General features: G+C 46.3%; 1 protein-coding gene across 1 annotated transcript in view; it reads left to right on the forward strand.

The window, feature by feature from the left end:
• Positions 1 to 13,338, forward strand: part of LOC147100943 (tubulin gamma-1 chain-like) — a 91,486-nt gene that overhangs the window by 31,315 nt on the left and 46,833 nt on the right. The window contains exons 2-3 of the mRNA XM_085966008.1: positions 2,849 to 2,917; positions 13,107 to 13,186. Of these exons, the coding sequence (XP_085822134.1) occupies positions 2,849 to 2,917; positions 13,107 to 13,186 (149 nt within the window). The remainder of the gene's footprint in view (positions 1 to 2,848; positions 2,918 to 13,106; positions 13,187 to 13,338) is intronic.

Here is a 13,338-nt window from a genome sequence, read left to right on the forward strand (position 1 = left end):
AACTTTCATGCCAATAAAGCATTTTAATTGGAATTGGAATTGGAATTGGAATTGGAGAGAGAGAGGGGGAAGGAGAGAGAGAGAGAGGGGGGAAGGAGAGAGAGAGAGGGGAAGGAGAGAGAGAGAGAGAGGGGGAAGGAGAGAGAGAGGGGGAAGGAGGAGAGAGAGAGAGAGGGGGAAGGAGAGAGAGAGAGAGAGAGAGAGGGGGAAGGAGAGAGAGAGAGAGGGGGGGAAGGAGAGAGAGAGAGAGAGGGGGAAGGAGAGAGAGAGAGAGAGGGGGAAGGAGAGAGAGAGAGAGAGGGGGAAGGAGAGAGAGAGAGAGGGGGAAGGAGAGAGAGAGGGGGAGGGGGAAGGAGAGAGAGAGAGAGGGGGAAGGGGAGAGAGAGAGAGGGAGGGGAAGGGGAGAGAGAGAGAGGGGGAAGGAGGGAGAGAGAGAGAGGGGGAAGGAGAGAGAGAGAGAGGGGGAAGGAGAGAGAGAGAGAGGGGGAAGGAGAGAGAGAGAGAGGGGGAAGGAGAGAGAGAGAGAGGGGGAAGGAGAGAGAGAGAGAGGGGAAGGAGAGAGAGAGAGAGGGGGAAGGAGAGAGAGAGAGAGGGGGAAGGAGAGAGAGAGAGAGGGGGAAGGAGAGAGAGAGAGAGAGGGGGAAGGAGAGAGAGAGAGAGAGGGGGAAGGAGAGAGAGAGAGAGGGGGAAGGAGAGAGAGAGAGAGGGGGAAGGAGAGAGAGAGAGAGGGGGAAGGAGAGAGAGAGAAGGAGAGAGAGAGAGAGAGGGGGAAGGAGAGAGAGAGAGAGAGGGGGGGAAGGAGAGAGAGAGAGAGAGGGGGAAGGAGAGAGAGAGAGGGGGGGAAGGAGAGAGAGAGAGAGGGGGGGAAGGAGAGAGAGAGAGAGGGGGGAAGGAGAGAGAGAGAGAGGGGGAAGGAGAGAGAGAGAGAGAGGGGGAAGGAGAGAGAGAGAGAGGGGGAAGGAGAGAGAGAGAGAGAGGGGGAAGGAGAGAGAGAGAGAGGGGGAAGGAGAGAGAGAGAGAGAGAGAGAGGGGAAGGAGAGAGAGAGAGAGAGAGAGAGGGGGAAGGAGAGAGAGAGAGAGAGGGGGAAGGAGAGAGAGAGAGAGAGAGGGGGAAGGAGAGAGAGAGAGAGAGAGAGGGGGGGAAGGAGAGAGAGAGAGAGAGGGGGAAGGAGAGAGAGAGAGAGAGGGGGAAGGAGAGAGAGAGAGAGGGGGAAGGAGAGAGAGAGAGAGGGGGAAGGAGAGAGAGAGGGGAAGGAGAGAGAGATTGGAGTGTGAGATAGAGAGAGATTGGGTGTGAGAGAGAGAGAGATTGGGAGTGTGAGAGAGAGAGAGAGATTGGGAGTGTGAGAGAGAGAGAGATTGGGAGTGTGAGAGAGAGAGAGATTGGGAGTGTGAGAGAGGAGAGAGAGATTGGGAGTGTGAGAGAGAGAGAGAGATTGGGAGTGTGAGAGAGAGAGATTGGGAGTGTGAGAGAGAGAGATTGGGAGTGTGAGAGAGAGATTGGGAGTGTGAGAGAGCGACTGGGGGGGGAGAGAGAGCGACTGGGGGGGTGGAGAGAGAGCGACTGGGGGGGGGGAGAGAGAGAGCGACTGGGGGGGGAGAGAGAGAGCACTTCCCCCCCCCCCACACTCCTCCCCCCCCCCTCACACTCCTCCCCCCTCACTCCTCACACTCCCCCCTCTCCCGCCCCCCCACCCCCCCCCGTTGAGCTGAGCGGCGGCCGGCGCCGAGAGCGGTCTCTCGCGGGCGGCGCATGCCCGGTCTCTCGCGGGCGGCGCATGCGCGGTCAGTGCGGCCGGCGCGAGGCGGCCCGCGGGGAGCAGGCAAGGGCGGCCTGGCGGCCGTTAGCGAGCGGGAAACTTTGGGCGGCCCGCCCGCGCTCCGTGAAACCTGAGAGGGGGAAGTAGAGAGAGAGAGGGAAGAGGAGAAGGGAAGAGGAGAGAGGAGAGAGAGAAGGAGAGGGAGAGAGGGAAGAGGAGAAGGAGCGAGTGGAGAGAGAGAGAGAGAGAAAGTTTTTGATTTTTAAAAACGCCGGTTTGGGGACGGCGGCGGTTAGGGGATCACTTCAGTTCCTCCTGTTGCTGAAGACAATTTAAAACACAAATATTTTGTTATTTAATTCCTAACACATCATTAAAATATTTACCTTAGTTCCCTAACACACAGAAAGTGTGGGGGGAAAAAATCGTGGAAAATCAAGATGGCGGCCACTCGCCTCGGTTCAGAAGGATAAGGCCCGCCCACACACGCACCGATTGGTCGACCGGGCAGGTCACCGAAGCGTAGGATTGGTCAATCGTCGAGTCACTCGACACTCAACTGTAGGACGGCACGCGCCAGGCACCCGCCGTCCGATTGGTCGACCTCGACGTCACACGGTCGCTAATGAGATGCTAATGAGCGGAACGCTGAACGTTTTTGGGATACCGCGGGCGGGATTTTTGTCCAGCCGAAATGTAAATACGCCTATGACCGGTCCGAATCGCAAGCTTTCTTTTGAGGCGACGCGCGCGTCGGTACGCTCTGTAACTTTCAAACGTATAGAGAACGGACAGACAGACATCGGGACAGACAGAAGAGCCGCTTTATATATATATATATAGATTATACATTTGGATTTCTGTCCCCTCACAATGTTTTTTGTTGGTGGGTTGCACAGCTCTCTGAATTGCATGATTTATTATACATCCGATGGAGACCATCTGATAGCTGTATGTGTCGTATTTGCTTGGCATCCACCCTGTGGTTTGTAAATGGGTGTGTCTGACTTTCATGGTCAGCTCCCTTGTGACAGCAGTCTGTTATTTTTTAAAGTTGTGGTCAAGTCTTTCCTTTTTGCTCTGAATAGGGTGAGAAAATCCATGAGGATATTTTTGATATTATTGACCGAGAGGCTGATGGCAGCGACAGTTTGGAGGTGAGTCCACGCTTTAAATCTGTTTCTAGATATTCCATTGAACTTTAAACAATAATTTGTAATAAGTTGTGTGGTTTACCAGTAATCACCACACCAGTTATCTGTTTCAACATTTCAGTCAAACAGATTAATTCTGTTCTTGAATTCTTTCAAAGCAAGACCAAAATGCCAGGTGGTGGCTGTTTTGTAACTAGTCTGTCTTATGATTGAAATGTATAGAGTCTCCACCCGGGTTAACCAAAAATTTCTGCTTCAAATCCATTAAACCTATGATACAGTAACTAAAATAAGGCAGAAATGTCATTTATTGACTCATCGCCAGATGGTGCTGGCAAACAAGCACTTGGCTAACTACTAAACATAGAAAAAATGGTAGGTTACCCTTGGGTTTATCACTTATTCTCTAACAGAAGCCTGAACCTTCTGATCTCGACTTAGAAACACATCCTGACTTCAGTTTGCAACAATTTACTGTTTTGAAATGAGCCAGATATACGCACAATGCTTTGAGCGCAGAGGTGCAGGCATTTTTGTGCTGGAATGTATGAATTGAGCTTATTTATTGAGTCTGCTGCAATGCTCATTTCTTGCATTAATTTACTAAATGCATCAACTCATAACATAAGAAATAGGAGCAGGAGTAGTAGGCCCTTTGAGCCTGCTCCGCCATTCAATAAGATCAGGCTGATCTTCTACCTCATCTCCACTTTCCTGCACTATCCCCATATCCCTTGATTCCCTTAATATTCAAAAATCTATCGATCTCTGTCTTGAATATACTCATCGACTGAGCCTCCCCAGCCCTCTGGGGCAGAGAATTCCAAAGATTCACCACCCTCTGAGTGAAGAAATTCCTCCTCATCTCCGTCCTAAATGGCCGACCCCTTATTCTGAGACTGACCCCTGGTTCTAGACTTTCCAGCCCGGGGAAACATCCTCCCTGCATCTACCCTGCCAAGCCATGTAAAATTGTGTATGTTTCAATGAGATCACCTCCCATTCTTCTAAACTCTAGAGAATATAGGCCTAGTCTACTCAATCTCTCCTCATAGGACAATCCCCCCATCCCAGGAACCAGTCTGGTGAACCTTCGTTGCACTCCCTCTATGGCAAGTATATCCTTCCTTCGGTAAGGAGACCAAAACTGTACCCAATACTCCAGGTGTAGTCTCACCAGGGCCCTGTATAATTGCAGTAAGACGTCTTTACTCTTATACTCAAATCCTCTTGTAATAAAGGCCAACATACCATTTGCTTTCCTAATTGCTTGCTGTACCTGCATGTTAACTTTCAATGATTCGTGTACAAGGACACCCAGGTCCCTCTGAACTCAAACTGCAGTAGCTGTACAGGGCAATTTACATTTTAGTCAAGGTGAAGGATGTTCGTGTAGGAGAGTGAACACTTCAGTATTATGACCCAGCGCCAGCATCTAGCACATTCAGGTCAGGTATAGAATGGCTGGAAGCAGAGTAAAACTCTTCTTAGTCAACCTTAACACAGGAAAAGTTCTGATATCCAGCACCGATGGGACCGAGCTGCTGCCGATCTGTCAAAACTTCCGGATAGACCAGCGCTAATGTTGAAGGATACGGAGGTTTTCATCTCCGTATCTGACAACAAACACTGTTGCTTAGCAACAGCTTGTAAACACGCGGCCCGTACCTTGGAAGCGTCTCTGAAGCAGTTGCTCAGCTACAGAGACGCTTTCCAGAGCCTGACTGTTTATATTAAAAAAAAAAAAAAATGCTAGAAGAAAAAAAACCTAACCAAAACGGCTGCTGATTTCTGCCATTAGATCGAGGTTTCCGGGCATACAACCTCCGGATAAACCAAAGTTTCCTGTATTGCCCTCAAAAGAACACACCCTCCTGCACCATTGTGAATGTTTCTACTTTCCACCGAGTCCTTCAGTCCGAGCAGTGTTAAAAGCTGGGTCTGAGATGTGAAAGAGTAGACCCTGTAATCAAATGCACTATCCTGGCCTCTGATCTCTTTTCGATAGCCCAGCAAGATCTGAACTGGTGGTGTTCTGTTGGGCTTGAAGAAAGCAAATGTCGTGCCTTTGATAAGGGTGATAAATAGACCTGGGAAACGACATGCCCATCAGCATAATGACAATGGCAGGTTAAATAATGGGAACTGGTGGGTAAGCTAGAGGACTGTCTCTATAGCAGTAATACAATAGTTAATTTAATTAAAAGCCACAGAAATCCAGGATAGAAAATAGGACTGAATAAGAAGCTGTTTGAAAATGAGGAAACCTCTTCACTTGGCTATTAGCATTTGTCTCGGTCAGAAGTTGTGGGTTCAAAGCCCCACTCCAAGACCTGAGCACATAAGCTAGGGTGACACTCCATTGTAGTAATGTGGGAGTGTTGCATTGTTGGAGATGCTATCTTTCGGACGAGGCATTAAATCAAGGCCCCTTCTGTCTGTTCAGATGGATGGCACGAACTCCGCCACCCCAGCCACTGTCTCTGGTCAAAGCCGACTATTTGTAGCCTCGGCATCCTAATTGACCCTGAGCTGATTTTCTGACCCCATATCTTCTCTATCACAAAGACCGCCTACTTCTACCTCCGTAACATCACCCATGTTAGAATGCATGTGTGTTAATGTGAGGAGTGTTGCAATTAAGGTTGATGAGCTACAGGTACAGGTTGCCACATGGGATTACATAGGATATACAGCACAGAAACAGGCCATTCGGCCCAACCAGTTCATGCCGGCGTTTATGCTCCACTCGAGCTTCCTCTTGTCTTTCCTCATCTAACTCTATCAGCATAACCCTCTATTCCCTTCTCCCTCATATGCTTATCTAACCGCCCCTTAAATGCATCTATACTATTTGCCTCAACTTCTCCCTGTGGTAGCAAGTTCCACATTCTCACCACTCTTTGGGTAAAGAAGTTTCTTCTGAATTCCCTATTGGATTACTTGGTGACTATCTTATATTGATGGCCTCTAGTTATGCTCTTCCCCACAAGTGGAAACACCCTCTCTATCTACTCTCAAAACCTTTCACAATTTTAAAGACCTCAATTAGGTCACGCCTCAGCCTTTTTTCAGGTGAAACGAGACCCAGCCTGTTCATCGTTTCCTGATGGGTATACCCTTGCATTACTGGTATCATCCTTGAAAATCTTCTCTGCACCCTCTCCAGTGCCTCTATCGCCTTTTTATAATATGGCGACCAGAATTGTGCGCAGTACTCCAAGTGCGGTCTAACCAAGGTTCGATACAAGTTTAGCATAACTTCACTACTTTTCAATTCTATCCCTCCAGAAATAAACCCTAGTGCTTGGTTTACTTTATTTATGACCTTGTTAACCTGCGTCACTACTTTTAGTGATTTGTGTATTTGTACTCCGAGATCCCTTTGTTCCTCTACCCCACCCAGACTCGCACCCTCCAAATAATAAGTGACCTCCCTATTCTTCCTACCAAAATGTAATACCTCACATTTATCTGTGTTGAATTTAATTTGCCAATTATATGCCCATTCTGCTAGTTTATTAATGTATTCCTGTAATTTGTTGCAGTCCTCCTCAGTATTAACTATCTCTTTTCCCCCCCCCCCAAAAAAAAAATTGGTGTCATCCGTAAATTTAGAATTTCTGATTCCAAAGTCTAAATTGTTAATATAAGTTGTGAACAGCAGTGGTCCCAGCACTGATCCTTGTGGAACACCACTACCTTCTGCCACTGTGAATAGCTACCCATTACCCCAGCTCTGCTTTCTGTCTTGAAACCAGCTAGCTATCCATTCTGCTACTTGTCCCCTGACTCTGCATTCTCTGACCTTATTCATTAGTCTATTTGGTACCTTATCAAAGGCCTTTCGAAAATGTAGATAAATTACATTTACTTCATTACCCTTGTCAAGCAAGACTCCCTTTTGAAATCCATGCTGACTATTCATTATTATATTTTTGGTTTCTAAATGTTCTTTTATTTTCTCTTTAGTTGGGATTCCGTTATTTTTCCTACCACCAATATTCAGCTGACTGGTCTATAGTTCTCTAGCCATGTTCTATCTCCCTTCTTAAATATAGGTATTATTATGTTAGCCATCCGCCAGTCCTCTGGCACTACACCTTTTCCTAATGAATTATTAAATATGTGTAGTAATGCCTCTGCTATTTCTTCCCTAGATTCTTTTAAAATGCGCGGATGTAACCTGTCCAGATTAGGGTTTTTTTCTTCTGCAGGAACCGTTCTAGAATCTATGGAATTTTGGAAGATGACAGCCAATGCATCCACTATCTCTATAGCCACCTCTTTTAGAAACATAGAAGATAGGAGCAGGAGTAGGCCATTTGGCCCCTCGAGCCTGCTCTGCCATTTAATGAGATCATGGCTGATCATCCAAATTCAGTACCCTGTCCCTGCCTTCTCCCCATATCCCTTGATCCCTTTAGCCTTAAGAAATATATCTAACTCCTCCTTGAATATATTTAATGAATTGGCCTCTACTGCCTTTTGTGGTAGAGAATTCCACAGGTTCACCACTCTCTGGGTGAAGAAATTCCTCCTCATCTCTGTCCTAAATGGCTTACCCCTTATCTATAGACTGTGACCCCTGGTTCTGGACTCCCCCGCCATCGGGAACATCCTTCCTGCACCTAGTCTGTCTAGTCTTGTTAGAATTTTATAAGTTTCAATGAGATCCCCTCTCATTCTTCTAAACTCCAGCGAATATAAGCCCAGTCGACCCAATCTCTCCTCGTACGTCGTTCCTGCCATCCCAGGTATCAGTCTGGTGAATCTTCGCTGCACTCCCTCCATGGCAAGAACATCCTTCCTCAGATAAGGTGACCAAAACTGCACACAATACTCAAGGTGTGGTCTCACCAAGGCCCTGTACAACTGCAGCAAGATATCCTTGCTCCTGTACTCGAATCCTCTCGCTATGAAGGCCAACATACCATTTGCCGCCTTAATCGCTTGCTCCACCTGCATGCTTACCTTCAGCGACTGGTGCACAAGGACACCCAGGTCTCGTTGCACTTTCCCTTCTCCCAATCTATTGCCGTTCAGATAATAATCTGCCTTCCTGTTTTTGCCACCAAAGTGGATAACCTCGCATTTATCCACATTATATTGCATCTGCCAAGCATCTGCCCAATCACCCAACCTGTCCAAATCATACTGGAGTTTCTCTGCATCCTCCTCACAGCACACACTCCCACCTAGCTTTGTGTCGTCTGCAAACTTGGAGATATTACATCTAGTTCCCTTGTCTAGATCATCATTAATATATATTGTGAATAGCTGGGGTCCTAGCACCGATCCCTGCGGTATCCCACTGCCTGCCACTCGGGAAAAAAACCTGTTTATTCCAACTCTTTGCTTCCTACTGCCAACCAGTTCTCTATCCAAGTGAGTACCTTACCCCCAATCCCATGTGCCTTAACTTTACAAGCTAATCTCTTATGCGGGACCTTATCGAAAGCCTTCTAAAAGTCCAAATACACCACATCCACTGGTTCTCCCTTATCCATTCTAACAGTTACATCCTCAAATAATTCCAATAGATTAGTCAAGCACGATTTACCTTTTGTAAATCCATGTTGACTTTGTCCGATCCTGTCACTGGATCCAAGTGCTCTGCTATTACATCTTTCATAATGGACTCTAGCATTTTCCCCACTACCGATGTCAGGCTTACCGGTCTATAATTCCCCGTTTTCTCTCTACCACCTTTTTTGAATAGTGGGGTTACATTAGCTACCCTCCAATCCATGGGAACTGTTCCAGAGTCTATCGAATTTTGGAAGATGACCAGCAATGCATCTACTATTTCTAGGGCCACTTCCTTAAGTACCCTAGGATGTAGATTATCAGGCCTTGGGGATTTATCGGCCTTCAGTCACGTCAATTTCCCGAACACCATTTCCCTACAAATACTGATTTCATTCAGTTCCTCCCTCTCATTAGACCCTATGTTTCCTGGCATCTCTGGGAGGTTATTTGTGTCCTCCTTTGTGAAGACAGAACCAAAATATGTATTTAATTGGTCAGACATTTATTTGTTCCCCATTATAAATTCCCCTGATTAAAACCCTAGGATGTAGGCCATCAGGTCATGGGGATTTATCAGCTTTCGAACCCATTAATCTCTCTAGTATTTTGTTTTACTAATAGCTTGTTTCAGTTCCTCATTCTCGCTAGACCCTTGGTTCTTCACTATTTCTCGGAGGTTTATTTGCGTCTTCTGTGAAGACACACAAAGTATTTGTTTAATTTCTCCGCCATTTCCTTATTCCCCATAATAATTTCTCCTGTCTCAGCCTGTAAGGGACCCACGTTTACTTTCACTAAACTTTTTCTTTTTACATACCTATAGAAGCTTTTACAGTCTGTTATTGTGTCTCTCGCTCGTTAACCCTCATTCTATTTTCCTTTTATCAATTTCTTGGTCCTCCTTTGCTGAATTCTAAAATCCTCACAATCCTCAGACTTGCTGAAATAACAACAGAAAACGCTGGAAATACTCAGCAGGCCAGGCAGCATCCGTGGAGAGAGAAACAGAGTTAACGTTTCAGGTCTGGGACCCTTCATCAGAACTGGAAAAAGCTGGAGATGTAACCGATATTAAACAGGTGCAGAGATAGGGCCTGTTTAATATCTGTTACAGATCCAGCTTTTCCCAGTTCTGATGAAGGGTCCCAGACCTGAAACGTTAACTCTGTTTCTCTCTCCACGGATGCTGCCAGGCCTGCTGAGTTTTTTCAGCGTTTTCTGTTGTTATTTCAGATTTCCAGCATCCGCAGTATTTTGCTATTACCTCAGGCGTACTATTCTTTTTGGCAGCATTATAGGCCTCTTCCTTTAATCTAATACGATCTTTAATTTTTCTTATTAGCCACAGGTGGACCATTTTTCCCGTGGTGTTTTTATTCCTTAAGGGAATGTATATTTGTTGTGAATTATGAATTATTTCTGTAAATATTTACCATTACTTTTCTACTGTCATATCTTTTAATCTAGTTTCCCAACCTACCTTAACCAACTCGCCTCTCATACCTATGTAGTTTGCTTTGTTCAGATTTAGGACCCTATTTTCAGACTTAACTAAACCACTCAAACGCAACATAAAATTCTATCATATTATGTTCACTGCTCCCTCGAGGCTCCTTTACTACAAGGTTATTAATTAACCCTGTCTCATTGCCCAATACTAGATGTAAAATAGCCAATTCCCTAGTAGGTTCCTCGACATACTGATCTAGAAAACTATTTTGAATGCATTCCATGAACTCTTCCTCTGCACAAATTTGGTTTGCCCAGTCTGTATGAAAGCTAAAGTTCCCCATGATTACTGTATTACTCCTGTTACATGCAGCTCTAATTTTGTGATTTATACTTTGCTTGACACTACAACTACTGTTAGGGGGCCTATAAACTACTCCCACTAGTGTTTTCTGCCCCTTGTTGTTTCTTGGCTCCACACAAACTGATTCTGCATTTTGTTTTTCTGAGCCAAAATCCTTTCTCTCTGCTGTCTTTATCCCCTCCTTTATTACCAGGGCTACCCCCCCCAAACCCCCTTTTCCATTTTGCATGTCTCTTCTAAAAGTAAAATATCCTGGAATATTTAGTTCCCAACCTTGGTCACTCTGCAATCACGTCTCTGTAATAGCTATTAAATAAAAACCCATTTATTTATATCTGTGCTATTAATTCATCTATTTTGTTGCGACTGCTTCGTGCATTCAGATATAGTATCTTTAGCTTTAACTTTTTTTCTATTTTTCCCTGATGTCACTTTAGTCACTGGTGCCCTATTACCTTTATTAATCTCTCTGTCCCTTCCTGACCCACTCTGCTTATCTTTAAGATCACTACTGCTCTCTTACTGCTTTTGACTTTACCCTTTCCTGAATCCTCCCACCCTCGCCCCTCCTTCATTAATTTAAAGCCCTGTCTACTGCCCTAGTTTTTCGATTCGACAGGACATTGGTCCCAGCCCGATTTTAAGTGGAGCCCGTCCCAACGGAACAGCTCCCTCTTTTCCCAGTACTGATGCCAGTGTCCCACGAATCGAAACCCCTTCCTCCCACGCTACACTTTGAGCCACGCGTTTAACTCCCTGATCTGTCTGTCCCTATGCCAATTTGCATGTGGCACAGGTAACAATTCAGAGATTATTACCTTTTGAGGTTCTGCGTTTTAATTTAGACCCAAGCTTCTCAAACTCCCTCAGCAGTACCTCATTCCTAGTTCCACCTATGTCGTTGGTTCCTACGTGGACCACGACCACTGGATCCTCCCCCTCCCACTCCAAGTTCTTCTACAGCCGCGAGGAGACATCCTTTACCCTGGCACCGGGCAGGCAACACGACCTTTGGAACTCCCGGTTGTGGCTGCAGAGAACAGTATCTATCCCCCTAACTATACTGTCCCCTACCACTACAACATTCCTTTTCACTTCCCCCCGCCCCCCCCCCACCACCACGTGAATGGCCTCCTGCACCATGGTGCCATGATCAGTTTGCTCATCCACCCTGCAGTCCTTGTTTTCATCCACACAGGTAGCAAGTACCTCATACCTGTTGGTCAAAGACAAGGACCAAGGCTCCTCCATCACTACATCCTGGGTCCCCATACCTTCCTGACTCGCAGTCACACCCTCCTGTCCCTGACCATTGCCGAACTCTAAAGTACTACTTAACCTAAGGGGTGTGACTGCCCCCTGGAACAAAGTGTCCAGGTAACCCTCCCCCCTCCCTGATGCCCCGCAATGTCTGCAGCTCGGACTCCAGCTCAACAACTCTGAGCCGAAGTTCCTCGAGTTGCAGACACTTACCGCAGATGTGGTTGCTCAGGATCTCGCTGGTCTCCACAAACTCCCCACATGCTGCAGTTACTGCACACCACCTGCACTGCCATGTCCATCTAACCTTCTTTATTTGTTTGATTAGTTAATTAATTTTTTTTAATCAATTATTTTAGTTTTATTACTTAATTGGTTTATCTAGTTTTAGTTCAAATTTAATGAAGTAAAGTTATAGCAATTTACAGTTTCTTAGCTAGCTTAGAGACTAAAAAAAAATGTAGTACTCACCAAGCAATCACCTACCTGCTGTCCTATGATGTCACTCCTCCGCTCTTTACTCCCCTGGCTCTGCTCCGTCCCCGACCAGGTCAGTTCTCGCCGTTGCTCTCGGTGAGTCAGTGTTGGTACGGTGGTCATGCTGCCACGTGGTTTTTTTTCCATTTTCTTCCCAACTTAGGCTGGATGCAGTTCAATGTGCTAGCCAATCTCCAGTACCTCGCCCAAATGTGTCATGTTATGTGTGAGGCTAGACCGTAAGTGTTTACAAGTTATTTGACCACAGGGATTGGGATGACGACCTCATCCTGTCCTCACCGGCAGGATAGACCCACCAGAGGTGTCGGCACAGATATACAGTCGGGAGGGAGTGGCCCTAGGAGTCCTCATTGACTCTGGACCCCATGAAATTGCATGGCATCAGGTCAAATATGGGCACAGAAACCTCCTGCATATTGAACATGACTTGGAAGAAGCACTGAGAGTAGCAAGGGCACAAAATGTACTCTGGGTGGGGACTTCAATGTCCATCACCAAGTGGCTCGGTAGCACCACTACTGACCAAGCTGGCAAGTCCTGAAGGACATAACTGCCAGTCTAGACCTACGGCAGGTGGTGAGAGAACCAACACGAGGGACAAGCCTACTTGACTTCGTCCTCACCAGTCTATCTGTCACAGACACATCTGTCCATGTCAGTATTAGTAGCAGTGACCACCACACAGCCCTTGTGAAGATGAAGTCCTGTCTTCACACTGAGGACATCCTCCATTGTTTTGTGTGGCACTACCACCATGCTAAATGGGATAGATTCAGAACAGACCTAACAGCTCAAAACTGGGCATGCATGAGGCGCTGTGGGCCATCAGCAGCAGCAGAATTGCATTCCACCACAATCTGTAAGCTCAGGGCCTCTACCATTGCCATCAATCCAAGGAACCAACCCTGTTTTTGTTGCAATGACTCACTAGTTCCAGATCTGCAATAATTACTAAAATCTCCCTTGATCTTTGAGTTTGGACTCTACTGTCAGTCTGCTGTCAGTCTAAATTGTATCAGCTTGTGCTGCAGTTTGTGTCAATGCCGTGTAACCCGTTTGTACAGTAATGTTTTCTGTTTTCGGCTGTAGGGCTTTGTTCTGTGTCATTCCATTGCTGGTGGGACAGGTTCTGGGCTGGGTTCCTACCTCCTAGAAAAGTTAAATGACAGGTGAGTTATTGTGGATATGAGCCACTGACTGCTGCAAAAAGTGATTTCTACTTTGTCTCTATTTTGGAGTGGGAATGGGAGAGAAGCAGTTTGGTTTTTTTTTGTATTCCCTCCTCCATTACATAAGAACATAAGAAATAGGAGCATGAGTA

This window comes from Somniosus microcephalus, chromosome 24 (assembly GCF_052327205.1).
Source record: "Somniosus microcephalus isolate GS21.2 chromosome 24, FLI_Smic_1.0, whole genome shotgun sequence".
Lineage (NCBI taxonomy): Eukaryota > Metazoa > Chordata > Chondrichthyes > Squaliformes > Somniosidae > Somniosus > Somniosus microcephalus.